At 40.7% G+C, this 27,543-nt stretch overlaps 2 protein-coding genes across 9 annotated transcripts in view; one reads left to right on the forward strand and one right to left on the reverse strand.

Moving 5' to 3' along the window:
* The first annotated feature begins 8 nt into the window (after nucleotides 1-8).
* On the forward strand, nucleotides 9-2,860 carry si:dkey-52l18.4 (uncharacterized protein LOC560708 homolog). The gene is made up of 5 exons (XM_046390464.1): nucleotides 9-301; nucleotides 1,091-1,432; nucleotides 1,641-1,874; nucleotides 1,994-2,022; nucleotides 2,178-2,860. The coding sequence occupies exons 1-5, from the start codon at nucleotides 235-237 to the stop codon at nucleotides 2,274-2,276; spliced, it is 771 nt and encodes a 256-aa protein (XP_046246420.1). The 5' UTR covers nucleotides 9-234; the 3' UTR covers nucleotides 2,277-2,860.
* Nucleotides 2,861-2,957: 97 nt separating this feature from the next.
* Nucleotides 2,958-27,543, reverse strand: part of rap1gap2a (RAP1 GTPase activating protein 2a) — a 61,896-nt gene continuing 37,310 nt past the window's right edge. For 2 of the 8 annotated variants that reach the window (XM_046390330.1, XM_046390326.1), the window contains 22 exons: nucleotides 22,207-22,291; nucleotides 17,353-17,388; nucleotides 14,876-14,908; nucleotides 14,161-14,193; nucleotides 13,714-13,935; nucleotides 13,503-13,606; nucleotides 12,585-12,663; nucleotides 11,774-11,827; nucleotides 11,164-11,247; nucleotides 10,951-11,051; nucleotides 10,294-10,423; nucleotides 9,758-9,913; nucleotides 9,437-9,508; nucleotides 8,730-8,816; nucleotides 8,450-8,590; nucleotides 7,163-7,312; nucleotides 6,755-6,867; nucleotides 6,543-6,641; nucleotides 6,340-6,460; nucleotides 5,373-5,475; nucleotides 5,147-5,223; nucleotides 2,959-4,808 (listed from right to left, as the gene is read on the reverse strand). In XM_046390330.1, coding sequence (XP_046246286.1) covers nucleotides 4,800-4,808; nucleotides 5,147-5,223; nucleotides 5,373-5,475; nucleotides 6,340-6,460; nucleotides 6,543-6,641; nucleotides 6,755-6,867; nucleotides 7,163-7,312; nucleotides 8,450-8,590; nucleotides 8,730-8,816; nucleotides 9,437-9,508; nucleotides 9,758-9,913; nucleotides 10,294-10,423; nucleotides 10,951-11,051; nucleotides 11,164-11,247; nucleotides 11,774-11,827; nucleotides 12,585-12,663; nucleotides 13,503-13,606; nucleotides 13,714-13,935; nucleotides 14,161-14,193; nucleotides 14,876-14,908; nucleotides 17,353-17,388; nucleotides 22,207-22,291 — 2,089 coding nt within the window. In that variant the 3' untranslated portion in view covers nucleotides 2,959-4,799. Of the gene's footprint in view, nucleotides 4,809-5,146; nucleotides 5,224-5,372; nucleotides 5,476-6,339; nucleotides 6,461-6,542; nucleotides 6,642-6,754; nucleotides 6,868-7,162; nucleotides 7,313-8,449; nucleotides 8,591-8,729; nucleotides 8,817-9,436; nucleotides 9,509-9,757; nucleotides 9,914-10,293; nucleotides 10,424-10,950; nucleotides 11,052-11,163; nucleotides 11,248-11,773; nucleotides 11,828-12,584; nucleotides 12,664-13,502; nucleotides 13,607-13,713; nucleotides 13,936-14,160; nucleotides 14,194-14,875; nucleotides 14,909-17,352; nucleotides 17,389-17,585; nucleotides 18,219-18,260; nucleotides 18,352-20,040; nucleotides 21,257-22,206; nucleotides 22,292-27,543 lie in introns of those variants that run through there. The other 6 variants (XM_046390327.1, XM_046390329.1, XM_046390328.1 and 3 more) reach the window with 6 other exon arrangements.

The raw sequence follows: 27,543 nt of genomic DNA on the forward strand, positions 1-27,543 counted from the left end.
TGATTACGCCACCACTTCCTTCCAGCAGGATAAAGGAAAGCCTGCCAAATAACTCAGAGCAGGAAAAGAAAGTGAGAGAAAGAGCAAGCGAAAGAGACCCCCAGCAACTGACAAGAACTGGAATAAGCAGTGTAATTTCCCCAACAATGCTATGTATATTACACACCATTCTCGATAACCAGTGGCACGGAGACTTAATCTGCACAGGGGAACTACAACTGGCTGCAATGACAAATGACCAAGTCAGACATGGGTAACTATTTCCTCATAGCCATCAGCTGTCTCCCTCTTCTTCATGTGGGTAAGTAACACATATTATTTCATATAAATCTGAAACCTCATCCAAATTTCCGTTATAAATAACAGAAATCTCCTCCGTACAGTTTGTTGCTTTTTTGGTTGGCTCAGAATACACAGTCATATGCCTTTGAATTCACCCTTGCTGCCACAGTGGTTGTGACAGTAAATCCTGGTCTGTCACAATCTTTTATAAAAAAAATCCACTATTGTAAGTTATTGTTGATATTTGATAAGCCTATTTTTGAACAGTCTTATGCCAATTTATATGTTTTTTCCCCCCAAATACAAGTTATGGTAATCATAATCATGTTCAAGTGTTTTGTATGTATTTGGGATATATAATGTCAGTCCAACTGTATTTCTCCTATAATGTATCGGCATGCTAGCTCTGTTTAATTCTCCATAATTCTTACATTAAGATATGTATTTTATGTCAAACAACTTGTTCAGTGCATATTGAATTTATCCCTGATTCGGAAGTCAGAAAACAACCAAACAACCCAAAAACATTTAGGGACATGTCTATTGAACAAGTTGTCAAATGCACCAAATTACACAGTCTTTGTGTAACTGCCTGTGGTTTATAATATGAATCACTGCATGGTTATCTTTATCAGTCATATATTCAGTCACTTAATAGTCACATGGTGCAGATTAAGTGGCTTCATCAAAACACTGTACTTTAAAACGCCACCAAAGTCACCATTGTAAAAATGACCAATGACTATGTATGCAGTTTCTTTTTTGCACTAAGTTATAATTATGCAAAAGATGCTTCTCTTTTTTTCAGGTGTCCGTGCCGAAAAATGCAACACAACTGTTGTGGCAGAACGTGATATATTTCATGTCCCAGAAGGGGTCAGTCTGTCTCTGTCCTGTGTGGTCCAGCACTGTGGAGACAGTTGGACAGGACATTGGATGTGGACAAATTCAACATATGAATTTGTAAAGTTTGTTAAAGAAAGTGTGAGGCACCATTTCACCAATATGACACTATCAGCCAATAAAGCTCAGCTAATTTTGACTTTCCGGAATGTCAACCAATCAGACGAAGGTTTTTATGGATGCAGGGTTGTATGGGGCCAAGGTGACATTGAGCAGGGGCATTACATGTATGTGAACATCACTGCAGGTATGTAGAATCACATATATTGGTCAGTTTTATGTCAGTGTGCATTGACATGTAAGTGTCTGTATTTTCACTGCTACATTGATTATTCTGAAAAGAAAGCAATTAAAGAGCAGAACTGTAAAAAAAAAAAAAAAAAAAAAAAAAAAAAAAAATCCATCAAAATGATACTACACAGTAACATAGTATATTATTCTGTGTCCTTCCGCAGCTGTCCCCTCCAAGAGGAGTGTATTGCACAAGGCTTTGGTCTGTGCCACTGCTTTTCTTTGTCTTCCCATCCTTCTCGGACTGGCTCATTGTCTGAGCTCAAAAGTCAAGCCTCAGCCATTTCCCAGGACACTGTCCACACATAGATCTTTACAAAGAGACCAACCACACCCAGCCCCACAGCCTCCACCACGCTGCCCAGTTCCCCAGAAACTTAGCACTTCTCCTCGCAAGGGTATGTTGTATTTTTTCTTTGGAAACTGTACACATCGATATCATAACATCGATAAAAAGTTACAATAGCATTGTCAGAACTTCTGCATTTACTGTGGTCTCTCTCTCTCTATTTTACAGCTCCCCCCAAGTCCCAGCAGAAAGCAGATGTGAGTGGACATCCTGCTTCATGACAGGATGCCCTTTGCACTGGCCTCAGCATTCCTTGTTTCCCCTAATTATAGGCCATTAACATCTCTACAGTACATGCTCATGATCTTGTATACACTTAAATAACTTTTTTTTTTCATTTGCAACGTTACAGGTGGTGTATGCAGACATTTCCCAGGGTGCACTGGGACAGCAGGGAGCCCCCAGAGAGCCTGCTCAGTCCACTGTGTACTCATCCCTCAGATTTTCTTGAGAAGCAGGTGGAAAGTTGTCTGCTGAGGGCCCACTCCATACTACCTTTCGAGGAACTCTGATTCATCTTCTTCATTTTAAATAAACTCATGGATTCATGGGACCTGAGAGCTTCTCACTTTAGGACCTCATCTTTGAGACATTGAGACAATATTTCACTCATAATTAATTCCTGAGTTCAAGATTTGACCTGCATTTTGTGGAAAATCATTAAAATGTAGGATGACATAAGATACAAAAGATTCCAGCAGAGTGATGCTTGTCTATGGACTCTCCTGATCTTATCCTGACATAGAAGAGGAGAAAAGTGCCAGAAATTCATCATATGCACATAACCTAACAGGCAGCAAGTGGAGCAGGTAATGATGAAATGCTGCAGTATATTAGCTGCTGAACTGCCCTGCATTGCTGTAAAAATTCAGTGTTGCTTCATAATTTCACTAATGTAGATGCTTTTGTTTTGAAAAATGTAGCTGTGAACAAGAAAAACATCCAATGCAGTTTAAAGGTATTGCTTAACATTAAAGAACATATATGTCAGTCTGATGTGTTCCTGTACATAAAATATTAAACTATGAGCACAGTGATAGTATGACCTTTTCTACTGTGCTGTAAGTTTTAAGTGCTGTGTGAGACTTCAAAAACAAGATTACACATAAGTGACACAAAATACAACATTTTATTTTAGAATAAATTCTCAATGGCACATTACATAACCAAATATACATATATATGTTTAGACATCTTTTAAATTAATATATTTCCTTTAATCATTTTACTTTATTAATTAGCGTACTCTGCAGTTACATTTTTACATGACATCAATGCAAAAGAAGTTACTATTTTAATAAATTAAGCGTATTAACAGAGAAAAGGCTGCAGGGCGTTTAGGCAATACCTGCTACAAACTAAACGACATCTGAACTTCCTGCTTTTGTGTGATTTCTGGTCCTGCTTCCTTTGCTAGAGGTAACCACTAGTCTAACTTGACACACCATTTTGCTGTCCTCCAGCAACAGGAATGGTTTCCTCCACAGTACAAGTTCATGGACATTCCTCCAAAGTCCTGCCTCCTTGGTTGTTTGGTCACATACTGTAGGAAACACATCTGCGTCTTCAAGCTTTTTCATGACTAACATGCTCCCGCAGCTAACTCTAGTTTGTGCAGCTCCAGGCTAATGCTATGGTATAGTTGAGGACTAGAGTAGAACTATTGTCCTGTTGTGCTTGTAAGCAACTGGCTTTGTAATTTACGTCTAAGAGATTCTGTAACAACAACCGACAAAGCGTGAAATTAAAAATACAAAACAAAAAAGTTCACATTCAAAATATTTTTGCCAAATGTGGTTCAAACGTTCATTAAACCTGAAGCATCTTTTTCAAGTCATTTTCAACAGCTCACATGCTGAGAAACTTTAAACCTCAGAGACCTTCTTGTTCAAAAGATTCCAACAAACAAACATGGATACACAGAGCTAGCAAGCTTCACTTGGAGGTATAAGAAGAATGAAATGTTTTTCAGTAAGTGCAACGTCTATTTTCAGCAAATGTGGGTGTCACTTGGCTACCCACAGCTGTGCTGTAACCAGATCCAGAAGATTCACGTCCTCTCACATGGTGAGAGAGACGGACAGACAGACAGACAGAGAGCAACAGTGGTGAACAGGGCTTCTGATAGATTGTAAGGCGCAGCTTTGGCTAAAATAAGCTTATGGCAAAATGAGTTTGCAGTCTCTCCTAATGTGTAATATATGTGCTAATTTCCACTAAACAAGCACTTGAGTTCTGGAATTCAAAGTTAACCTTACAGATAAAGAAATGCTGTCAGTTTCAGCAATACCGTGTCTATAGTGCAGCAGATGCGACGCAGCAGCTAGCGAGGGTACAAAAGCATCTTCGAAAACAAAGATGTTCCCCACAAAAGCAATTTTAAATGAAAAGAACAAGCTCGGACCCTAACAGTAGACAATTAAGACTGAGAGTTGAGGCAAAAGAGGAACTGTTCCCAGACGTACCATTCAAGGGCAAAGGCAAAAGAGAATATCCTGATGTCTTCAGTTCTTTCCACTGAGCACTCGGAAGTCAACTAGACAAAGAGTAACAGTTCAGCCATCGTCTCAGGTTGCCATTCTCCTAGATAACTGTGTCTCCCTATTGAACAAGATGCTTGAGAAAAAGCTGAGGCAGAGTCTAGCTCAGCCTGCAGTCACAGTATTACAGCCATGCTAGGACTTCCATACAATGTGGACAATTAACAACTGAGAACTTGTGATACTTGCAAATTATAGACTTATTTATGCAGCAAAAGAAAGCCAACATGTCAGCTGCTTCTCCTCACTATACACTCACAGTATTGTCAGATAGTTTATAGTGTGTGGGGATTCTGGTGCAGTTGGTAATCTTGTCATATCATCCTTGGCTTTAGGGACAGTGATTTTGTGGTTGTTGTCGTGGTTTCTTTTGCAGTTCCGCCACCTCGCACTGTCCCTTCGTTGTGCAACTTTGTCATTTCCATTCCACAAAGTTACTCGGACTGGAAGAGAGAAAAATGAGAGGCCAGTTAGAGGAGAGTTTTTGCTGCATTTTTCAGTCTGGACCTGCTATCTTACACCAGCTGTGTCAGTGACATTTCAGTGATCCAGAAGTAATGACATGTCCAAAATATGTACAGATGTAACAGTAAGTGTTTCAGAAAGTTCACAGAGGGACGTCATTTTTTCTTCCAGCCTGCTACACTAATTCTATGAGCTCACATTTCAGGAGGTTCAGCTTTTAAAGGTTATAACCTTTAAATGTTTTGATATGTTAGATGCTTTACAAGAATATTTTTTATAAAAAATAAACTGACCAGGCAGGCATTACAAGACTTACAGCTGTGGATGAGTGGCTCATTTTGTCAAAGCGGAACTTCAGGTTTGACCTTGGTGAAGTCTTACTTCTCCCTTCTGCTAAATATGGATGAAGAAAATAAAAAGGCAAGGAAGGAAATACTCATTAGAGAACAAAAATCTGTCTTCTCTACGATGTCACTTTGTCAAAATGTTGACAGCAGGATCTGAATACTCTGAGTGACTGCATGTAAATTTTGCAGGTTTACCTGTTGGACTGCGGCACATTATGACAGGGGTACCTGATCCCTGGCTGTCGACGCTAAGGGAGGGACTAAAGGCAGAGGAGGACGCTACAGAGGCATGGCTGGTCTAGGGAACGGGGAGAGCAGAAATAAATTTAACATGGCAGGAGAGGAAAGAAACTGGAGAGGCCTAATGAATCAAGGAAGTGATATTTTGCTGAGAGTGACTTGAAACTTAATGTCAGCGAAGCCGTGCAGCATATTAACTGCTGGAGAAAGAACACCTTGTTAATTTTACACTCGGGTGTTTGAGTAAATAAGTTATGAAACATTAAACATTATCAGTGAGCTTTAGAGCAGCTAGAAGGTGTTTTTGTTGCCTTTGACAGAACCTGACAAATTGTGTTGATCTCCTCCTCTGACACTGAAGAAAGTGAACAAGCTTATTCCTGAAAGGCTGAACTCTTCCTTTAAACTAATCAAAATTTACTGAGGAGGTCTTTTTGAGTGACGAAAAGCATGAACTGGTCTCTTCCACTGTGAGGATCGCTGTTTTATTTGACTGCTACACGTGCCTCAAAGCACCACTTTAACTATCTTCTCTGGCCTTCTGTAATCAGCCTGACTGTGACAGCACACTGTGTATCTGTGCACGCTGATTCAACTTAAATGGTGAGAGTAGGAACAATGTGACAACATTTCTCACAGAAAATAAAACAAAACTAACAGATAATGTCATCTGATGCACAGCAAGTGAGAGGAGCTGTAATCATTATAATGAATGTACTGACAGGCAGCACTCTCTGTGAGACTGTTCTTAATATTACAATTGACACTCCTTTAACAATGTGTTTCAAGTTCTTTTCTCTCTAACAGAAACCCAAACACTCAAGACAAGCTCACCACAACACAAACACCGGATAAAGTGGGACAGAACTTGTTGATTTTATGACACATTTTCTTCTTATTGACTGTGTACAGTTGGACTCACCGTCTCCAGTTCTTCCAGAGCTTCTGTTTCTCCTGTGGTGCTGCTGAAGCTGCTGGTGCTGGATGAAGAACGGGAGATGTTCGGCCGGCCGCTGCTGCACTCTTTCAGCTTGGTAAATGGCCTGTTGAGGAAGGCAGAAGGGGACCGAGATGTAGAGAATATTAAACTTGGAGGAGTATTGGGATGACTAGTATTGGTCTTACCTCTCTTTGTTAGGGCAGATCTCAGGAGAGCTGGGATTGGATGATGTCTCTGATCTCACTTCCTGTGACAGTGGACAGTTTTCTGCAGGCTTTTGGTCGCTGCAGATAAAACAACACATTAATGACAACATGATAACTTCCTGGACTTCCACTACCTGTGTGAAAATGCACACTACATCGTAACACCAGGAAACGCAGTTCCAAACACCAACCTGCGTGTGTGTTTGTCTGTCGGGGTGTCTGTGCTGGAGTGGAGACGAGGAAAGAGGCCTGAACGCCGCTTCACTGGGCTCTTCAGGGGAGACTTGGCTGACAACACAGGAGGCTGAAGATCACAGATTACAGAATATAGAATTATCTCTCTATCTCTCTTTTTTTAAAAAAATGTGACAAAATTCAGATTGTAACTTTATTTTAACACTTTATTTTACCACTAGAATTATAGTTTGTAAAAGCACTTTCCAGAATGACATACAACAGATAAGAGATTTTGCTGATATTCAATGTGATGCAGGTTTAGGTTGATAATGAAGAGGTAACAAATGAATTCTCCTTCCGCTCTAGTGAGTGACTATCCGTCTTTCCATTCCCATCTCGCTCCATTCTATACTTTTACTCACAGTGAAGGTGCTCTTTGTGCATTCGCTGGTGCTCTGCGGTAGTCCTCCTCCACTCACACTTGCTGGGAGCCCACCTCCTACCCCTGGGCTCCTGTGACGATGGGACCCCACCATGGTCTCCATCGAGTGGCTCCTCACTCGCATGGCTCTCTGGAAGAGGTAGAGGAAACAAGAGGATGAGTGTATGAGGAGAGAGGAGGAGCACAGAGAAAAAGGAGGGAAACAGGTGGACAAAGGAAAGGTTGGTGACTGGGAAAGTGGACATGGATGGACAGAAATGGGAATAGGTGTGGATAGGTAACAACTGAAATGAAGAAACACAACAAAAGTGAGGTTTTACCAGTTTAAATACAGCGTTAACTTAAATGTATTAATGATTGGGTTCATAGCTGCAACTGCACAATACAACCACCAGAGGACGCAGTTCTCCTAGAAAGAAGTCAAGTTAGTTGCAGTGGATAGATGAATGTGTTACCAATCCTGATTAAGCTATTTTTTTAATTCATTTACATAGCTGATAATATGACTTTTTTCTAGAGGTCATACATTTCAGATTTCAGAATTTCGTCAAACCTAATTTTGCGACCTGTATTTTTAATTGCTGTCAGAAACATTATTATCTTTGATAGTATGAACACAAACAAGATCATGTGAAACAATGTTTATTTTAATTGTGTGGTGATCCTCTTGAATTTACAATGATAGAGACAGGTAATACACAGTGACTGCCAGGACTGCCAAGAGAACAGCGCCCCCTGGGACTGACTGCAGAAAGTGCAAAGTAGCTGTCCACAGTGCCTGTGAAAAGTGAGAGATAAATTGTAACATTAGTCACACCTCTCTCTCGCTCTCTTTTTCTCACACACACACACACACACACACACACACACACACACACACAGATGGACATACACATCTTAACGGTCCTATTAACATCACTCAGCCATCAGTTGTGAACAGACAGTGAGCTATGAGGAACAAAGTCATCAGTCATCTTGGTAAATACATAAGCGAAGAAGCATTTACATTCATTTTAACACACACACACACACACACACAAATGCATATGCTTGTACAGCCACACACACACAGGAAAAGGTCAAAGCAGCAGCAACAACGCCAGCCATGGTTTAGCAAGTTAAGTCATCTTGCAGAGCTGTGACATTTAGTTGACCTACAGCAAGAAAACCTCACAGTCTTGTGCTCTGATGACAGCCATTAAATGAAAGTCACAGAGCACAGATTAAAAGGTGTTGCCCTATACTTTTGTCCAGGTTTCATGTTCACCTTGAAGGACTCTAGCAGACCCCCGTGTCCCCCGTTCTCCAGCTTGTCTTCCTCTCCAGCTTGGCCCAGACCCAGAGCTGCCTGGCTCTGTCTGTGCAGCTCATCGTGGAGGTTGTCCAGCAGAGCAGCTCGCGTTCTCCCCTTACAATCAATTCACACACACAAAAATCATGTAGGTAAGCCCTGAGCTGATCATTATGGCAATCAGTACGTAAGAAACAGAAGGGTGACTGATGGCAAGCTGTGGTGTTGTGAGTGTGGCTGTGCAAACGTGTGTCACCTCTAGCTTAGCGAATTTGTCGGATTTGTAGCAGGCGTTTTCAGCATTGATTAACTTTGTCAGCAGGAAATCTCGAAACTCAGGACCCTGGAGAGACAAGGATTGAAAAGAGTAAAGTCAGATGATAAAGGTGGGGCATGGATAGGAAGGAACAAAGGAAAAGTTGACCTTTATCAGCACTGTAGCACTGCAGATTACAGTATTGCAACACATGTTTCTAATCAAGAGTATCAACGTCACTGATCATAAGTAAAACAAAGTCATTATGACTAATATAAAAATACAAAGGGGGTGAGCAGTATTTAGATTTTCTAAGTGAAATGTCATCCTGCAGTGATATTTTGACAACGGTTAACTTTAACTTTGTTGGTCTTCCTGCGCAGAGAGCAACTGTCCCTTGAATTGGGTTGGTGGTTGTGGGTTGCCAGGTAGTGACAGATGAGATGAAATTATATGTAGGGTATGGATTGTGTGCAAACATTGTGTTTCATAGATGATCTGCTAACTTGGGTGACATCAGACATGCAAAATTTATGGATCTGTCCATGACATTCATCGTACAGTTTGAGGGCCATCCAAATTATGTGAGTTTGCAGGAAGAAGCAACAAAAGAGGAGGGTGCTGAGAGATGGCCTTGAAATACAGGATGTTAAGGTGGTTGGATTCACTGCTCTATGATATTTTTCCCTGTGCTGTCCGTCTCTCACCTTTTTAAACACAGCTGGGTTTGGGAGTGGAGGCCCAAAAGGAGGCACATCCTCCCTGGCTGTAACAGACACCTGTAGACATAAAACAAACAGTCATCACACTTTTTCAGCGTGTAATTCAGGAGGATTCATATCGTCAGCATGAATGTTGAGTGATTCCTCATCAACTCTGATGTGCTTTTGTTGTGCTTATGCAGTCACTTAAGCGAGTACGTTGTTTTTCTTCTGCCCAGTTGCCAGCTGACAAGGACGACAGGCAGTTTCACTCTTCACAGCTAATCACTCATTTACAGTTATTACAAACACAGGCCTGGGATGTACCTTGTATGTTGTGTGCTCTGTACAGGGGTTCTCAACCTGCACCAGTACGTAAGCATGTAGGAAGTTGGAGGCAATCATGTCTGGAACAAACGGTGTGGCCTCTTCTTGGAAGACTGTGGCCACAATGTCATTTCCTATGTGCCTTTTTCTCTGGAGCTAAAGAAGCAGAGGGGAGAGGAGTTATTATCTGGTCAACAAATTTAATTTTGTGGTTGCATAGCTCAAAGGACACTTTTACAACAACAACAGCACAATTTATGACTCTTCTAAATAAATACTGGATGCACAAGGGATTTCTTTGTTTCTAAGGAAGGTTTTAGCAGCTTCAAAGCAAGTAACTTGCAAACGTTCGATTTAACATTCAGCCACGGTTTCGATAATAGCAATTTATCAATGAGAACAGCATATCAGGCTGTCAATAGCCACACCTGGCCAGATTAATATTCATAGATTTGGGCTCAAGAAGCCTTACTTTGCAGCAAAATCCATTGTGCCTTCAGTGTAACAACAGTAAGGCCGGTTATAAAGTCTTGTACCTGCTGGACGTCTCCCTCGGTGAAGGGAAGCTTGGTTGACACATGGAACATAATCTCTCTCTGTCTGAAGACTGTGTAGACAGATTCAGACCCTGTCTGTCTGTGGGACACATCCAGCCCACCGCGGAACCTGTCATAACATTACAACATAATCAAAGCACATTTGAGATGCTCTCCATGTGGCCTTCAGCTTTCAACAGCATGATAAGATTTAATTTAATGTAGTTTAAATGTCACTTTGATCCCATTTTGTGCTTGACTAGCTCCATTGCTGCCCAAACATGTTGTAATGTTTGCTGCATAGCCCAACAGTAAAAGTAACATTACAGGAAAAGCCTACAAGACAATAAACACAGTACACACAGCTCTGATTACCTGCCTATGTGCACTTTCTTTTCTCGGATCTGTTTCACTAAGCAATTTAACCCAATTGCACGCTGAGGACAAAACAGCAGGACAAATTGCTCCAAGGTTACAGTAATTAAAGCCTGCTGTTCTTTATTGCAATGCACTTTCATGGCATCCTTCTTTTGATCCCTGTAGACCCTTTTCTCTGGACTGTATCTGTTGTTATGTTTCTGAAGCCTTCATTTCATTTTTATTGCACATTGCAATATGCACTTTATCTCTTATTCACATTCTAATTCCTGCTCTTACCCTTTAAAGTCCTGGAGTTCAATGTTGTCTCCCAGGATACCGAGAAACTCCTTGAAAGCTGGTGTCTCCTCATTGTTTCCAAACAACTCTTCCTCTGATGTCTGAGCAGAAGAGACGCAAAGGGGGAGGACAGAAAACGAGGCAAAAGATGAAACATAAGATTAGAGGTGAGATAAACTGAAGCACATTGATCAGTATCAATATACCCCTCACCTGTCCAAACTTCTGGTAGATGACGCCAAATTTGAAAGTGTTGTTCACCTCATGTTCATCATAAGCCACAATCAACTGTGATCCCTGTACAAACACAAAAGCATGTGGTTATTTATCTCACACACACTTTACGCACTTTCTTCTTGCCATGGTACTTAGGAAAACATGTTTTCCTGTTCTCCAACATATCTCCAGGGTAGGTTTACTGGGCCCTTGTTACGTAAGGCATGACATGCAACAAACTGTCACGGCCCTCAGCGAGGGCAGCGATCCTGTCGCTGCCTCTTGCAGACTGAGACACAGATGGGTTTTTTTCCTTTCCTGAGGCACAGACTGAAAACATGCTCCATCACACTGCTCCACGGGGCTCGCGAGAGGAGAAACAGATCCATCGTATTCATGTTAGGAAGTTGAAATCGTCTTAGCTCGTTAGCCATTTCTGAGTGATATACTTACAAAACAGGGCAGATGTTAGGGAGGTAGGGGGCTTAGGAAGGTAAAATGGGATAAATTGTGTGCCAAATATATTTATATCTATAACTGGCTAGTTGAGCTGAAGTCAGACTGGTTAATAAAAGGGTCACACTGTGGGAGTGTGGTATAAACTCACCCGAGGGTACAGGACCGGGTTGAACTTCAGTCCTGTGGCATCATCGCACAGAAGCTGAAAGAAAAAAAAAGAGACTGTTTGACTGATATCATATGAGAGAAATCTCACTATGTACTGGAAAATATACCCACTGTAAGATAGAAAAGGGAACAGTTTTTTCACACCATTGAATTTATGCACAACAGCTTACTTGCAAATTACTATTATTTTCCATTTAGAAATGTATTTAGAAGTTAAGATATATTTCTTGCTATATAAAACCATAATAATTTGCTCAATGAACAGCGTTGGTTTATAATCCCATTTTCCAACAAAGTGTACTATTTGTGTATCACTGACTGGATTACTGAATCACCTGTCAGGATAAAAAAAAAAGTGCAAAATGGGATTCAAGTTTGATAATGATAATTACTGTTGGAAGTGTAAAGATGAAGTAAGCAGGTACTTGTCAAACCCAGATATATCCAAACGGTGATGCGGACTCACACTGGCAGTCTTTATTGGCACCTAAAGGACTGTCCTCTGCCATTAGAAGAGTCTGACAAAGCCTGATTTCTTTAAATTTGCTTGTGTTGCATTATGGTTTTTTATTTTTTGGATAAGTTAAGTGCTTTTGTGAAATGATAGAAAGAATAGAAAGTATAAGATGCTGAAATTATCCTTCACCCTACCAGCTCCCTCTTTCAGCTAAGAGTGAGCCAGCATCTATCAAATCCTGCATTTATAGCTGCCATTATGTGTTGATGTTTCTTTCTATACATGTGGAGAGAGAAGGAAATTCTGTATCTGCATTTTATAAACTGTATCTTACCTTGGCAATCTGAGGTACGCTGGGCAACTGGCTGATGCCTGCTAAAGAGATCCTGTCATGGACTGTTTTGATCCTCGACCTGCAACAAGAAGATGGACCGAGCTGGTTAAGATTTGTTCCACCAAAAAGATTTTTTTAACCTCAGATGTTTTAGGTAACACTAAAAACAAGCTATGGTAATGATGGGTTTTGTTCAAAAAATAAAGCAAAGAGTAAAAAAGAAATGTAGACAAAGACCGCTACTGGTGCTGTGCTGATACCAAATGTATTACTGGCACTTTCACTGTCAGCTGTCAGAGAGGAGATAAGCCATCATCTTGCCACTGTACCCTCTGCACTGTGCACAATGGCGGATTGAAAACATAGCATTACTTCATTGTTTTTTCCACCTGTTAATGAAAATGTCACCAACTGTGATAATGACAGTAAAGCTGTCCAGAGTTAATCATGAGCTTCAGAGCTGCAACAAAAGAGAAAGGAGGAGGAGGGAGTAAGACGCAAATTTGTACAGTGTTCGTCCACCACTTTGATCCAGACTGAAATTTCTCAACAACTATAAGAAGGATTTCCATTTACAGTCCCCATATGATGAATCATAATTACTTTGGTGACCAGAGTGGCACTACAAATACTGAATGGATGGTCATAAATCTGGGAAAGATTTTAATGTATATAACAAAATTTAGAAAAATATTTGTCCAATACTTTATGACTAAACCCCCCAAAAAACTAATGATATCATAAGGGGGAAATGAACAGACAGGCTTTAACAGACTGGACACAAGAACAAATACGGATTGTACAAAAGAGAGTAAAACTCAACACTGAGGATAAAGTGCTGTTATTCGTCATGTATAACATACTTTACAGTTTGACACATGAAATAAATCAAATGGCAGTGCATTTCTGTCACTGTACCTGAGCATGATGCGTAGGTACTCCTGCCCCTCAGCCTCCTCATGTTTCAGAGACATGATGAGGTTGCCTATGCTGCTGCCAGTGCAATAATAGTTCATGTGTTCCTGGTTGCATAAAGAGGGTGTGAGAAAGAAACATGTCAGGTCAAAAAAAAATAACGGACTTCCCCTGCTAAATATGTGCTGAAACTGACACGAATACACACACTAACCTTGCCTAGGAAGTGTTTGCGGTAGGCGCGGGCCGTGCTGTTGCACTCTAGGCGGTAGCTGTGCCCACCGCCAGGGCTCATGCCCTCTTCCCCATCCTCCTCCTCACAGAAACTGGATTCTGAGGAGGAGGGGGTCCCTGCTGGTGCCTCCACATCCTCAATCCAGTAACCCCCAAACTGTGGCAGGATTACCTGTGGGTATGGACCACCTTTCTCCAGGACCTTGGACAGAATGGCAGCAGGGAGGAAGGGGTAGAAAGGGAAAGGGAAGGTAGAAAGAGAATATAAAATAAAAATGTAATACCTTTATAAGGCAAGCTTCTTCAGCATGTAATAATAGAAATGCACAGTACTTCAACTTTTAAGGGGAAACACTGTTAGTTAGTGGGTCCATATGAAAGGGTGTAAGTGTGTGTTATGATTGTATTTGAGTAGGAAATGACTCACATCTTCTATCCGTGGGTAGGGGATGTAGTCATCCTGTAAAACAGAGGACATACACACTGCTGAAAAGACTAATTTCAACATAAGTGAGCTTCACTGAGGTTCACCAAAATGATACAGTTGGAGGCACAACCACAGGTATGGAAAGGTAACAAAACGTTGTGCCAAATCGACTCTGATGATGAAAGAGTTTGAAATGCACAGTCATCAGCAAACATCAGTGAGGGCGGGTCACACCTTGATGATGTCAGAGTTGTTTTGATTCAGTAGCCCCTGGAGTTAAGAGCCGTAACTGGCATGTAGGCGTTTTGCAGTCAGTTGGCTTAGCACAGCTCCACTGTATGACCTCTAAACGCTGCTGAGGCCTGTGTGCACCGCTGAGAGCGCAGAGCTACGGACAGCCACTCATTTATATTCTGCAGCAGCAGGAGTCAGGATACTGGCAGTCCAGAGAGGATCAATTGACAGTTGGACTTCATTCAACTTATAATCAATCAGATCTGGACGCTATTGATTTTGCACTTTAAAAGCCCTGACAAAAATTTGAAAAGTGTTCACAGGGGTGTTCAGAAAAGCTGATAGGATTACAGATGAGACAGCAGTGCAAATCAGGAGGCATGATGAAGCAGTGATGAAGGAAAGCATGAAGATAAATGGAGAGTATAATAACACAAACTGATGAGATGTGTACAGGTGTGTGTCTGATGTCTGGTCACACCTTCCATTTTTTGGTCTCTTCAGCTTTAGGGACCTTATTAGTTTCCATATGCAGCATGAGGACGGAAAAGCACAAGGGTCAAAAAGCAAGCTCCTTTTATTTTAGTATAATGAAAAAAAACTGTCCTGGAACATAGCATTCTCATCTTCAGACCTCATTGTCTCTGTTGCCAGATGACAACTAAGTGAGTCATACATGCAAATACACTTTCCTGTGCACACACACACACACACACACAGGTAATACAGACACTTAGTCATCCTCTCTCTCTGAATCCAGCATCCAGACATGCTAAGTGTTCCTTTCCTCATTTGTTATAGCCTTTTTCAGACACAGCAGTACTAAGATGCAGGTCGAGGCCTTTTCAGTCTCAATATGCAGATATGAAAAGCCAATCTGGTGGAAACTGAGTAAACTGGCCAATTATGGTACAAGTCCAGTGGAACAGCTAGACCACATGACATGTGCAAGCATATACATGAGAAAATGAACGCATGTAACGCAGTTCAGAGTGCTGGACATACACAGCACTGCCATCACTCTTAATGCCTCCAATCATACGGAGACTCAGACCCCAGTACACACACACACACTCACACAAGTGTTCACATCCTCCTCTCCATGCAGTCTGTAGTGGTGTGTGTCTGTCTGAGTGCTTATTGATAGAGCAGCTGTTATAGCCACAGGGGAGTCATTGTCAACAATGCAAGACTGATCACAAAGATGCTTCTAACAGGTTTTAATTTTCAGTTGTAGACAGAGAGACAAAGATGAAGAGAGGACAAAGGAAGAGAAAGAAGGGAGAGGTGGAGGGGTGAATCTGGGAGGGGAAGAAAAAAACAGAGAGAAGAGGAGAATGGGATCAAAAAGGTGGTCCTCATCAGCACCATCCATATTACGCTATTGAAGCACACTTTAGAAACTGAGTTCCAAATGTGGAGTTTGAGGTGGCAGAGCTCAAGAGAGCAGGATGCTGCAAGAAAAGATGGATGAGGTGCTCAGTGAGTGTGTGTGTGTGTGTGTGTGTGTGTGAAAGAGAGAGAGACTCTGATCACCAAGCTGCACTCACTGACTGTCTGTCATCCACCATTCACACTTTCCAAATAACTCTTCTAATGTCCTCAGTCAGTCTATCTTGCTGCATCTCCCTGAACTTACTTTTTTTTCTGTGTTATTAAAGGGAAGCCACGATTCAAAATGAAAGGATGAGACTGGCCCTATTGCATATTTTTCTTATTTTTCAAAAGGCCAAGACAAAGAAAACCAAATTAGTCCCTCTCAGGATTTTCTATCTTCCCCGCCCTGTCTGTGGCCATAAGTTGAAGTAAAGGGTCTCAAATATATATTTTCATTGATTTTATAGTTTCAAAATCACAAAGAAATTCCCTGAAACAGTGGGGCACTCTAATTTTCTGCAAACAATACTAAAACAGGGGTAAACAGTGTGCTGGGGACTATTTCCAGCAACACATTAATACACAGTGAGCAGCCCAGTGAGCATTTGCAGCAGCAGCAAAGTGTTTGTGGGACTGACTCAAACGTTGCCTATGTTTCATAATGGAGGAACATGTCGCCCTGTGCAACAGTTCGGCAGGGCTGTGCAGGGCTCAAGGGTTGCTAAATGAAACTAACTTTCTTTAACTCAGTGACTTGTCAATCCACACTCACTAGGCTGTGGTTGGTAGCCTATATATACAAAGTAAGTGTGAATATCCGCATAAAAGTAAGGCGCAGATATTATTATTATTATTATATTTTGAATTTCTGAACATTTCCAGTTCCAGACTAGTTTTGACTGGCCAGTTCACACAATTTGGAGGTCTCACTGAGCATATGAACCATTACTTCATCCAAAAAACCTGAAGGAAACACTTTTTTATTTATTTTTATTTTATATCTTCTGTTGGCCACCTGTTCCCTTTTTCTTTTTCCGAGAGCCTTTCCTCATACTTTCTCTCTCCTTGTCCTCTGCCTTTTGTATCTGTCCTCAGACTACTCAAAGCCCTTAGAAGCAGTGGATGGCACATACAGAGAGAGAGAGAGAGAGACCGACTTAATGAACTGAACAAATTCCATATGGAGAAGGATGAAATAGTTATGCCAGTCCAGCTCTTTCAAGTACTATTCTTTTCTACCCCCAGCATGCCCATTATTCAATCAGAGCAACAGACTGAACCCAGCAAGATGACCTACACTGATTAAATAATCAATGTCTGTCTCATCCTTGTATATGTTAAACACCATCTCACAGTATGTTCATGTTCTTTTCAAAGTTTCACCCAGTGGGAGAATCTCCAGATGGCACACACATGCTGCTACACTGTACATATGCAACTTTTGCTCAACAGTACAAACCTAGCCAAAGAGGGGGAGAGAGAAAGAACAGAAATAGAGATAGTACAATAAAGAAAAGCTGCAAAGATTACAGTCCAGAAAGTAACTGGATTCATAGGAAAGAATTAATGAGAATTTCATACCTGCATCCTCTCCAGCATATCGAAGAACTCTGCAGACTGAAAAAGACAGAAGAGATTACAACACAAGTAAAAGAGAGTGATGCAGCCAAACTCTGACTTCAAGAGCGCCAAAAGCCACCGACATCACATAACTTTTTGTCAGTCATTGGCAGTTAGCTGGCATTAATTTATCCCTTGGACATATCTTTCAACCCTTGAAGCAAAACCAAAATATATTAATTTTAAGGTCTTACTTTGGCAGCAGATCTCGCTGACCAGCTCGACTTAGCTGTGTCAGGAGGGCAGGGCAGGGGAGAGACTTTCCAAGCAGCCTCTCACACCCACATGCAAACACGCTGATAAGCAACCACTTCCTCACAACGTAGCACATGCTCACATACACACACACACACATTCTTCAGTGCATTCACACGTCCTCACCCCTGGGGCTTCCACCTTGTCATATAAACAAGTTGTGAGGGTGATAATGGTTTATGTGCTTTGAGTCTTTGTCCTCAGATTTTGACACACGTATAAAATGTAAATGCGTGCCAAGCGGTTTAGGCTGTAGGTGTGTGTGCCTACATGTACACACTCACACGCATTCACTCACAGCAATTAAACTTCATTTTTAAAAAACAGTCTAGTTTAAAAGAAGGAATTCACAAAAGCATATGACAGCAGTGCTGGACTTTATCTTAAAATGGCTGACACACTGTTGAATACCATTTCAACCAGTGTGAAAAAAAAAATTACATTTTCATTGTTTAAAAAAAATAAATCAATTAAAGCCTACTTAAAATGAATGAGTTAAACCATATGCCAAAAGGTACTAGCACGCTCAGACATGGATCACTGTGGATGCTGCACACTCAGTCATGTCATGAAATGCAAAGAAAAAACAAGGAATCTGGAAATAAATGCCTTACCGATAAACTGTACTGCCCCTAAACCATGAAAGTCTGGAAAGGTGATTAAGTGGTGTTTTCTTTTCAATGAATATCCTCCACAAAAAAAAAAAAAAAAACAACTAAATGACTACTTTTTGACAGAGCTGTAATAAAAAGGACTGCTATTAACCGGCGAACTGTGCTTTGGTTGAAAATATATCTATCATGACCACTCACTGCCGACAGAGCCGCACACGCAGAGAGAGCTTATCAAAGAGTTAATATTAACCAGTTAAAGGTGCTGCAAGCTGATACAGCACTGTGGCTGGACCTGCAGAGTCAACACCAGACAGCCAGGCCAACAATGAGAACAGCTGTCCAGATAACAAATTTGGCAGTCAACATGCACTCTCATGTGCATGTTACCAAAAGGTGTGTGTGTGTGTGTGTGTGTGTGTGTGTGTGTGTGTGTGTGTGTGTGTGTTGCTGAAATCATACTAGTGTTACAAGAGGAAGAAGGATGTATCTCAAAATACAGCTTTTACAGCCTTAGCACTTCCCTCTTCTTTTCTTCCATTGAATCTATTGAGCTTTTCGTCACACATCCTGACCAGACTGTTGACCATGACAGTTTCAAAGATACATAGTTGAGTGGGATCCGGTATCGCTGACACCGTGTTCAATCATCATCTATATCCCCTACAGTGACCAGACAAGAGCAAGGACACGAGACGCCTATCTGTCTTTCTGGTTCGCTGTCAATCTCCAACAGGATGTCTGTATTTGTCACTTTTCTGTCCTTGTCTCACAACGACGGTGTCTACTCTTCTCTTCTAAAGCTCTATTGTCTTTTCTCTTTTCCTTTCTGGCCCTTTTCTGTCTCTGAATTCTTTACCTTTCCACTCTTTCCTTTACTTTCTCGCTTTGTCTGTTTTGCCTTGAAGTCTCCTTCTCTCTAGCCCAACTACATCTGCATCGCTTATCTCCCATTGCAAGCTGCTGGGACTGCCACAGACCACAAGTAGATAATGCCAGCCGACTGACTGCCTGACTGCTGACAGACTCTTTGGCTGCTAGAATTCATACATATTCATGTAAAGTCATTATTACCTGCACATTGACAGCAATGATGATAAGTCACAGACAGGGGCAGTGGCCTCCATGTCTCACGATGTTATCTTCGGGATTTAATGAATATTAATTAATGTACCTTTATCAGAAACACTAATTTAAAATTTGGGGAGAGGAATTAAATAGAAATCAGCTGAAATTTCATGATTGCATTTAATGGGTTTTCTTCTTTCACTGTTGTTTCTTTTGCAATATGAGACTCGTTCAAAATCTCTCGCTCTCTCTTTTTTCTTTCCAAATAACGTGAAACAAATAGACAGATAGATAGATAGATAGATAGATAGATAGATAGATAGATAGATAGATAGATAGATAGATAGATAGATGGATGGATAAATAGATAGATAGACATCGGTATTCCATACCTAAGTCAACTCTGCTTTGGCCTCATAAGCAGTTATGTGGGAGAAAATATGCTATAAATAAGACACAAAACGGGAGTTTCAGAGACACGGCATCTATAGGACACCAATTCATTACAACAGCACTGACTATTTCTACAATTTTAAAATCTTCCCATACAAGATGTAACATGAAAAAGGTACACAAGACAGCAGTCCTGATGTGGTATTTGCACTGCAATCAGCCTGCTGCTGAGTGATGAAGTGATGAATGGGAAGCACACACCTTTAATTGAAAACAATAACACATCAGTACATTTCCAGTAGCAGACCACAGTCAGACCTACCTTAACAACAGCAGCAGTAAGTATTTGAGCCCCCTGCGTCCACCTGTGTCTCTCTCCCTCTGTCCCTCTTATTCTTACCTCACATCTACATTTAGAAAGTGACTTCCCTGTTGCACGGTTTTAATCTTTATTTTGCCTTTTGACAACTAAAGCTAAAACTGGAAAGTCAAGTTAGGCAGCAAACTGAATCATTTGTCAAAACAGAACAGGTCATTCCAGTGTGTATGTGTCTACACAAAATACACACACACACGCCTCTTAACAAGGAAAGGAAAGACAAAATGTCATCACATCATCTTCTTTAACTTTCTATGAAGACAAACAAGTGCCAAACAATTGCAGTACGCAGTAACACAGCAGCACTGTGCTGCAGCACATGCATCAGGTGTACAAAACCCCCTTTTCATGCCACTGTGGCTTCACAGCAGACTCATCTTTAGGGCCGTCATATTTTTTTCATACACATCTTAGCCTAAGTTTGTATAATCTCCTAGATGGATTTAATGTGGACTGTTACTACAGGAAATTATAAGTTTCATAACTTCCTTACCAATGTGACACTGAGGATGAGTATTGTGTCATTAGATCACTGTAGCTTGAAGCAAAATTGTGGGTTGCCAATTCATAATAACCAAAAATCAACCACACACCGAGAAGAAAATCGATGCCTTCTGGCTTGAGCTACATTTCTTTATTTTCTCTCATGCATTATGATCTTTTTTTGCTTGGTCTTGGCCTGACCACATTTTCATTCAGTCATCTCTCTCAGTTTTTCTCACCATGAGCAAACTTCTGTTCCTCTACTCGTTTCTGTGCTATCTCCCTCTGTGTTGTCCTCAGCAGATTCAGTGATGGTGGCTTAGTTCAAGGTGACACACTGCAGAAAGTGGCTCCCTCTTCCAAGAGAGTCATCTATATATCACCATGCTAACCTGCCTCCCTGCAAAATGTCTCCTCTCTTATCATTCTGGAGAAAAAATGGAAAATTCTTCATCTGTACTACAAGTACAATACCATGTGAGTAATCACTGTCTGAAAACTTATAATCTCAGATCAACAGTAAAATGTGCTTATATTGCCTATATGCGTCCCTGCATAAATCAGTGTGACAAGACATTTGGATCAATATTCAGTTTAGTTTTGCTCTGATACTCTTTACAGTTTGCGGAGGCATAACTTTGGCCACAGTTTCCTATGATAAGACAGTTTGATTGAGTAACAATTTGTGATCAACCAATCTAATCTATGCCTCAGGATAATTCAACTGCAATTTCTTTTTTTATAACACAACCTTGGAGATAGGAACACACCCCAAAGACAGAGCTACAAATAATAGAACTCTAATGAGGGGGGAATAAAAATTACTTCTGCCTCCAGAGGTGACTCAGCAAATAAGAGCATTTATATCAAGCAGACACTGAGAAAAGAAAAAGATTACATAACTCCAAATCTGAAAGAGCATTCATTGCAAAAGATTTCAATTTACAATATTGATTCACCACATTTAGTCTCTCCAAGAGTGATATTTGAAATGACTTATAAAGAATCTTACTTTACTTTAAGGCTGCTTTAACCTCCATTATGATTGCCTTGACGACTCTGAGATTACATGTCAAACAAAAATAGCTCATAACTCTTACAGGGTGTCTGAGCTGTAGTGAGTGTATTGAAGTAATTTATGCACTAAATCCTCATACTGTAGATATTAGATAGATGCAAATAGAATAGTAAAACTTTTTCTGCTTAAAAGACAATAAAATAGTTCTGATGATAACAAAACAAAGTATAAATGTTGTAAGGTAAAGCAACATTAAAATCTGTTAAAACCATTTTTGCTTTAAATATCCAGGAGCCTGTCCCAGCAGACTACGGGCGAGAGGCAGGGTACATCCTGGACGGTCACCAGTCAATCGCAGGGCTTGCTTTAAATGTCTTTATGTAATATGTGTCAAGTTTGTTAACTTTAAGTTGTTATGACACTGCACTTTGTCACTGTCTCTGGACTGCTTTGCTTGCTAAAGGATAGTCAGAATCAATAGATTTTCTAATAGGCATAAAGGTCTAAAGGGCAAGATATGCCAATGGAAAAATCACTAAATCAATATTTATCTAAAAATGTGTGTGTGTACACATGTACACACGCACATTATTGTCTACATGTCCTACCTTCATGCTGGGCGGTGCAGTGCGTGGTGGTGAGGGAGGACATTCTCCCAGAGGGACGTTGGAAATGTTCAGCAGCTCCTGTTTCCTGGAGAGAAGAGGACAAAATGAGGAATAAACAAAGGTTGACTTATTAAAGCTGATGACCACCAAATGTTCCAAAGGTCATCTGTCCTCATTTGCATATGTGCACAGTACACCTTCATGGTAATTTGATTAGGATGATGCACTGTCCTTCCCTGTACCACTTTTTTCACCTCTGTAAAATCATTATTTTAAATACACTTTGTCTGTCCTAATCCTCAAATACAATCTTGGGTGGTGGTTTGCCTACACTGTAGTGACAGCTTCTTGCTCCTTTAGTCCAAACCACTATATTTCCCTTTTGTTATGTCTTATTAACTGGGGCATCTTACAAAGAAAAGCAGCAAGTAAAGGAAACTTCAGGAAAATGAAGAATAACAATATTATTTACACAAAACAAAACCTCTGAGGAAACCAAACCATTGTCGCTCTACAACTATTAAACATAAGAAGACGTTACTGAGAAGTACTATATTATCAACATAACTGGAACTGAAATACTGATACTGTTTGACACGTGCCATCTAATTTTGGGTTTTACTCATAATATCATCAGTGTTATGGCAACATCACATCTTTTTTTAGCATTAAGCGGTTTTCACACATCAGCAGAGTAGTGAGAATCTGACTACAGAATTTTGTTTATAATTTCAAATTCATTAACTTACTAAATTGTACAGTTTTAATGCAGCTTCAATTTAAGGTCTGAAATTAAGCCAGAGAACCCATAGGAAATATCCTGTGAAGTATCAGATGGCTCTCTGCTGTTTTAATATGCTTTTTGGAGTCCGAGGGGCTCTCAAGGCGACTTTAAGGGAAGTCCTTTGGGGCTAGAAGCCTCTTCACCATTTTTCTGTGCAGCGTACTCCGAAGCGTGAGTGCACATTAATGATACCAGATGTTAAAGGCTGAGCTGTCACTGAGAGACAGCACAAGGCTTAGTTTAACCCCAGAAACCTGACTTCTATTCTCATTTTCACTGGAACAACTTCAGATACAATACATTGTGTTGGACAGCTTCCATGCTGAATACATGATCAAGCTCAGGAAAGTTTAAGAAGTAAGGGAAAAAAGAGAACAGATGCACCAAACCCTCTCTAACCTTGCTTTGGAGCTCAATGCATTTAAAATGACAATTTCTTTGTGTCTATTCAGCTTGTCGGGTGTCTACTAGTGGCCACAATCTTTATCTTATACCATAGCCATATTGTGTGAGACCTCTTTTCCTTGGTGTATGTGATGTGAATCTGGTTACATTCCTGTTTTGATACAAACGAACAGAATCTATACTGTATCAGATTTTATATTAGTCCATTAGCTGCACAATGTAAATACTGTCATCTCTGGCGTTAAACCAAAAGCTGCCGCTCTAAGGCATTACTTTAGATTTAGTCGGTGCAAGGACAAGATGAGAGTTTTAATTGAGAGTTTATGTAAAATTAATTTGCCCCTTCTTTCCTTTCATTTCGCTGGAACCATAATAGTCTGTTCTCCATTCTCTACTGTAGTGCTGTCAAGTGGGTTGTGAGCAGCAAAAACACTCAACTGCACACAGAATAAAAAACATGAAACAGTGAACTCAAGGCAGCAACAGCTTGCCGTCATAGAGGAGAACCCTTCCTCTGTTGAATTTAATCCACAATTCTTTTTGTTGTTGACTGTTCTAATGTCTCAATATATACCTGTGGCTTAAATACACCAAGTCACAACTGAAGCGTACCAAAGTTCCAGTCAGTCATTGCAGGCCAAACCCAAATTCCTGTTCAGTCGTTTTCATTCCATAGTTCAGAGGAAAAGCCTGCTCAGTTCTGCCCAAAGACTCAGCTTTCATTCAACACACCGCATGCCCCTGTGTACGTAATGCTGCAGTGTGTTAGCGCACTTTAACCAAGGGTGGACAATGTTTGAGCAAGCATCAAAAGCCAAGACAGACTGGAGGAGTGTACAGAGAGAAAAAACACTGTGTTTGCTGGGCATTGCTTATTCTTTCTCCATGTTCTTTCCAGTCTAAGGTAAGAAGGACAGTATGCGTTTTCTACTAGTGACCTGTTAAAAGAAAATGCTTGTTCACTCCTATGTCCCTGGGGTGGGTCTCCGCTGCATGTCTCTACATCAGCCTGTATGGCCACAAAGACAGCTCTTATCTGGGTGTCTCGCGCACTTACTCATACCTGCAAACACAGAGATGCTGTTTGCAAAGGGAAACACTGTGTGTCTGTGAGAGAAAGATGGAAAGAAGAGGAACTGCTGCCATTGCAGCCTGGACTGTCTCTGTGGCGAAGAAACTAGAGCTACGTCACTGAAACCGACTCCCATCCAGGAAGGGAGGGGGAGGGAGGAAGCAATGAAACAATTTATGAAGAATAGGTCATGGAGAGAGTGAGTCAGAAGAAGGAACTGTTGAGTATGAGATGTACAGTCAACACATTTTAGAGAAGGTGCTTTGCATAAAAGTATCATCAAATGGCATAACGTACATTGGAAATATGTTCACACTGGACAATTCAGCACCTCATGACGACCTTACGTCCAATATCAGCATTCACTGTCAGACTTTTACTGCAAGGTTGAGAGTAAGGGTGTATAAATGCAGTGCATTTGAAAGCGGAAAAGTTGGATACATTCTAACACAGATGGAGGGTATATTTCCTGCCATTGTCAAAAAAACAGAATTTTCTCCACAAAAAAAAACAGAAAGGCAATGGGTAACAAGCTCTGACTTAATAGATTTTAATTAGATATTTTTAAGGGTTCTGTTGTTTTGACCTTCCATGCTGGCTTTGAGGAAGTCAGCACAGTAAGCTGTGAAATTAAATCTCAAGGTCAAATTGCTTTCAAATCTCTGCTCAGATAACTCTGCGCTGCATGGTACGAACAGCACGTGGCCGAAATCTCTCAGCGAGCCAAAGTGCAGCGGCTGCCACACAATTACATTATTTAAATACAGGAACATATAGCAGCTGTGTTGGTTTATGAGACTCTCTCTGGCCAGGTGCTCCGCCAAGAATAGAGAAGCCTCTAAAAACCTCATTCACACACAATAATAAACATGCTCTTTAAAGGATTTCAGGAAATAGTTGCTGTTGGATGAATTTCCTTGAGTGAATGAATGAAGTGAAACATAACTCAGGCCTCTGTCACCTGCAGCTAAGATTAAGTGGTTGTAAACCTGTTTGGCAAAAGTAGGACAGATCGTGTTCCACATACATTCAAACTAGCACAAGATGTACCTTTCTTGTACAGCAGCACATCATTAATCCTGCTTGCATTTGCCTGGTGCTAATTATGTTTGATACAACAGTAATTGCTAGACACTGTCATCATGTTTATCTAATGATGCTGGTAATATGTGTTTGTGTGTGTGTGAAAGTGAAGAGAGAGAAAAAGTACATAGAAGAAGAGATTGTAATACATCTCTGTTATTTCATGTATTGATTACACCTCTGAGATAAGGTTAGGGCAGCGGGACATCGGGAACAGACCCAAAGAGCGTGTGAGAGAGAAAGAATAAAAGGGTAACAATGCCTCTACACATCCCTACACGATGTACAGATCACAGGAAGAGGAGATGTGTGATGAAGGGAGCAGAGAGGATAAAAATAAAGAACAGAGGACAGAGACAGAAAATGGAGAGGAGGATGGACTTTGGGTCTCGGATATTAAGGATCTCCCAATGCTGACCATGTACTCCTGTTTCCAGCCGGGCTTCATATTTGTTATGAAACTTGATAAGGAGCTTCATCCTTATGCCCATTGGCCAATTACACAACTTATGGTTTCCCTAATGGAGTTAATACAAAAGTAATTGGAGACAGAGAAGAGGGGAAATATGAGGGTTGTAAAGAGAAGGAGAGCATGCAGGGCAGTGAACACGAGACAGCCTGCCGCGGAGGGTAGGGCCCATCCATTTTGATTTCTATTAAAGTGGACTGCAAATAATCATGTTGCACAGCCAAGTCCACTGCAATAGTACATATTGGACATGGCAGCTACGGCCCCGATAAGCACTTTAAGACGCTGAGGTTGCAAGATGCAAGTACAAAAGGTGGTGCCTGTTGCTTAATATAATTAAAGTTAATTTAGCTACAGCAGAATGAACAAATCTTGCAGAAGATATAAGAAGTACTGAATGAATGGTGCTTAAGTTGGACTCTTAAGTTGGATTTAGATTTGTAAGGATGAAAAATGTCCTGTCCAAAGCCGTTAACAGCTGTGATGTTTCGCTTCCAATGTAACATAACTAATGACACTGAGACACAAAAAATGTGAACAGACTGTCAGATTAACTAACTTCCATTCTTCCATTTGTATGCAAGCTGCTGTATGTGCATTCATTTCTGGTTGAACAAGAACATTTAGCCACACTAGCCGCACATTAGTCTGTCTCGTCGGTTGGTCCATCATTTCAGACAGGTCCAGACTGTAGCAGCCTATCTCAACAGCTACTGCATGGACTGCATGGAATTTAGTACAGACATTCATGGTCATGTCCAGTACTTCTGAAAACTTTAACCTGGACAACTCACAATTATCTGTCAAGACTTAAATTTTACATTTAAAAACACTAAGGTCAAGATCAGGGTAGTTTTGATGCTATAAATCAGGATGATATGATGAATCAAGCACCTAGGCATGCAGACTGCTTCTACAAGCATTTGTGAAAGAATGGGCCGCTCACAGGAGCTCAGTGAATTCCACCGTGGTACTGTGATAGGACGCCACCTGTGCAACAAGTCCAGTTGTGAAATTTCCTCGCTACTAAATAAAAGAAAGGTCCATTAAGACATGAATGAACGAGTTTGGTGTGGAAGAACTTGACTGGCCTGCCTGAGTCCTGACCTCAACCCGATAGAACACCTCTGGGATAAATTAGAGCGGAATCTTTCACCAACTGATGGAGATCAGTTCAAAGAATGGAAATCAAGATTCAGTTAGACTAATCTTTTAAAATCTGAATCAGAATGATCCTAATTGAAACTTCTTTTTAAAACAAGGACCTGCTAGATTGATTCTATCTGGGATAGCGCCTAAAGGGATTACAGAATTTGAAAATTTCTGATGTACATTAAAATTTTTGAAATACTAGGCCCTGGCTTCTCTACCATCAGGTTCACATTTTAAATTAGTTTGCATGATGCTTTTTGGATGGATTGTCATAAAACTAGGTATTGATATTCATGTTCACCTCGGGATGAACATCTAATCACTCTGAGGATCCCTTTTAATTTATAAAATATTTTAGGACTAAATACTGCA

This window comes from Scatophagus argus, chromosome 5 (assembly GCF_020382885.2).
Source record: "Scatophagus argus isolate fScaArg1 chromosome 5, fScaArg1.pri, whole genome shotgun sequence".
NCBI lineage: Eukaryota > Metazoa > Chordata > Actinopteri > Scatophagidae > Scatophagus > Scatophagus argus.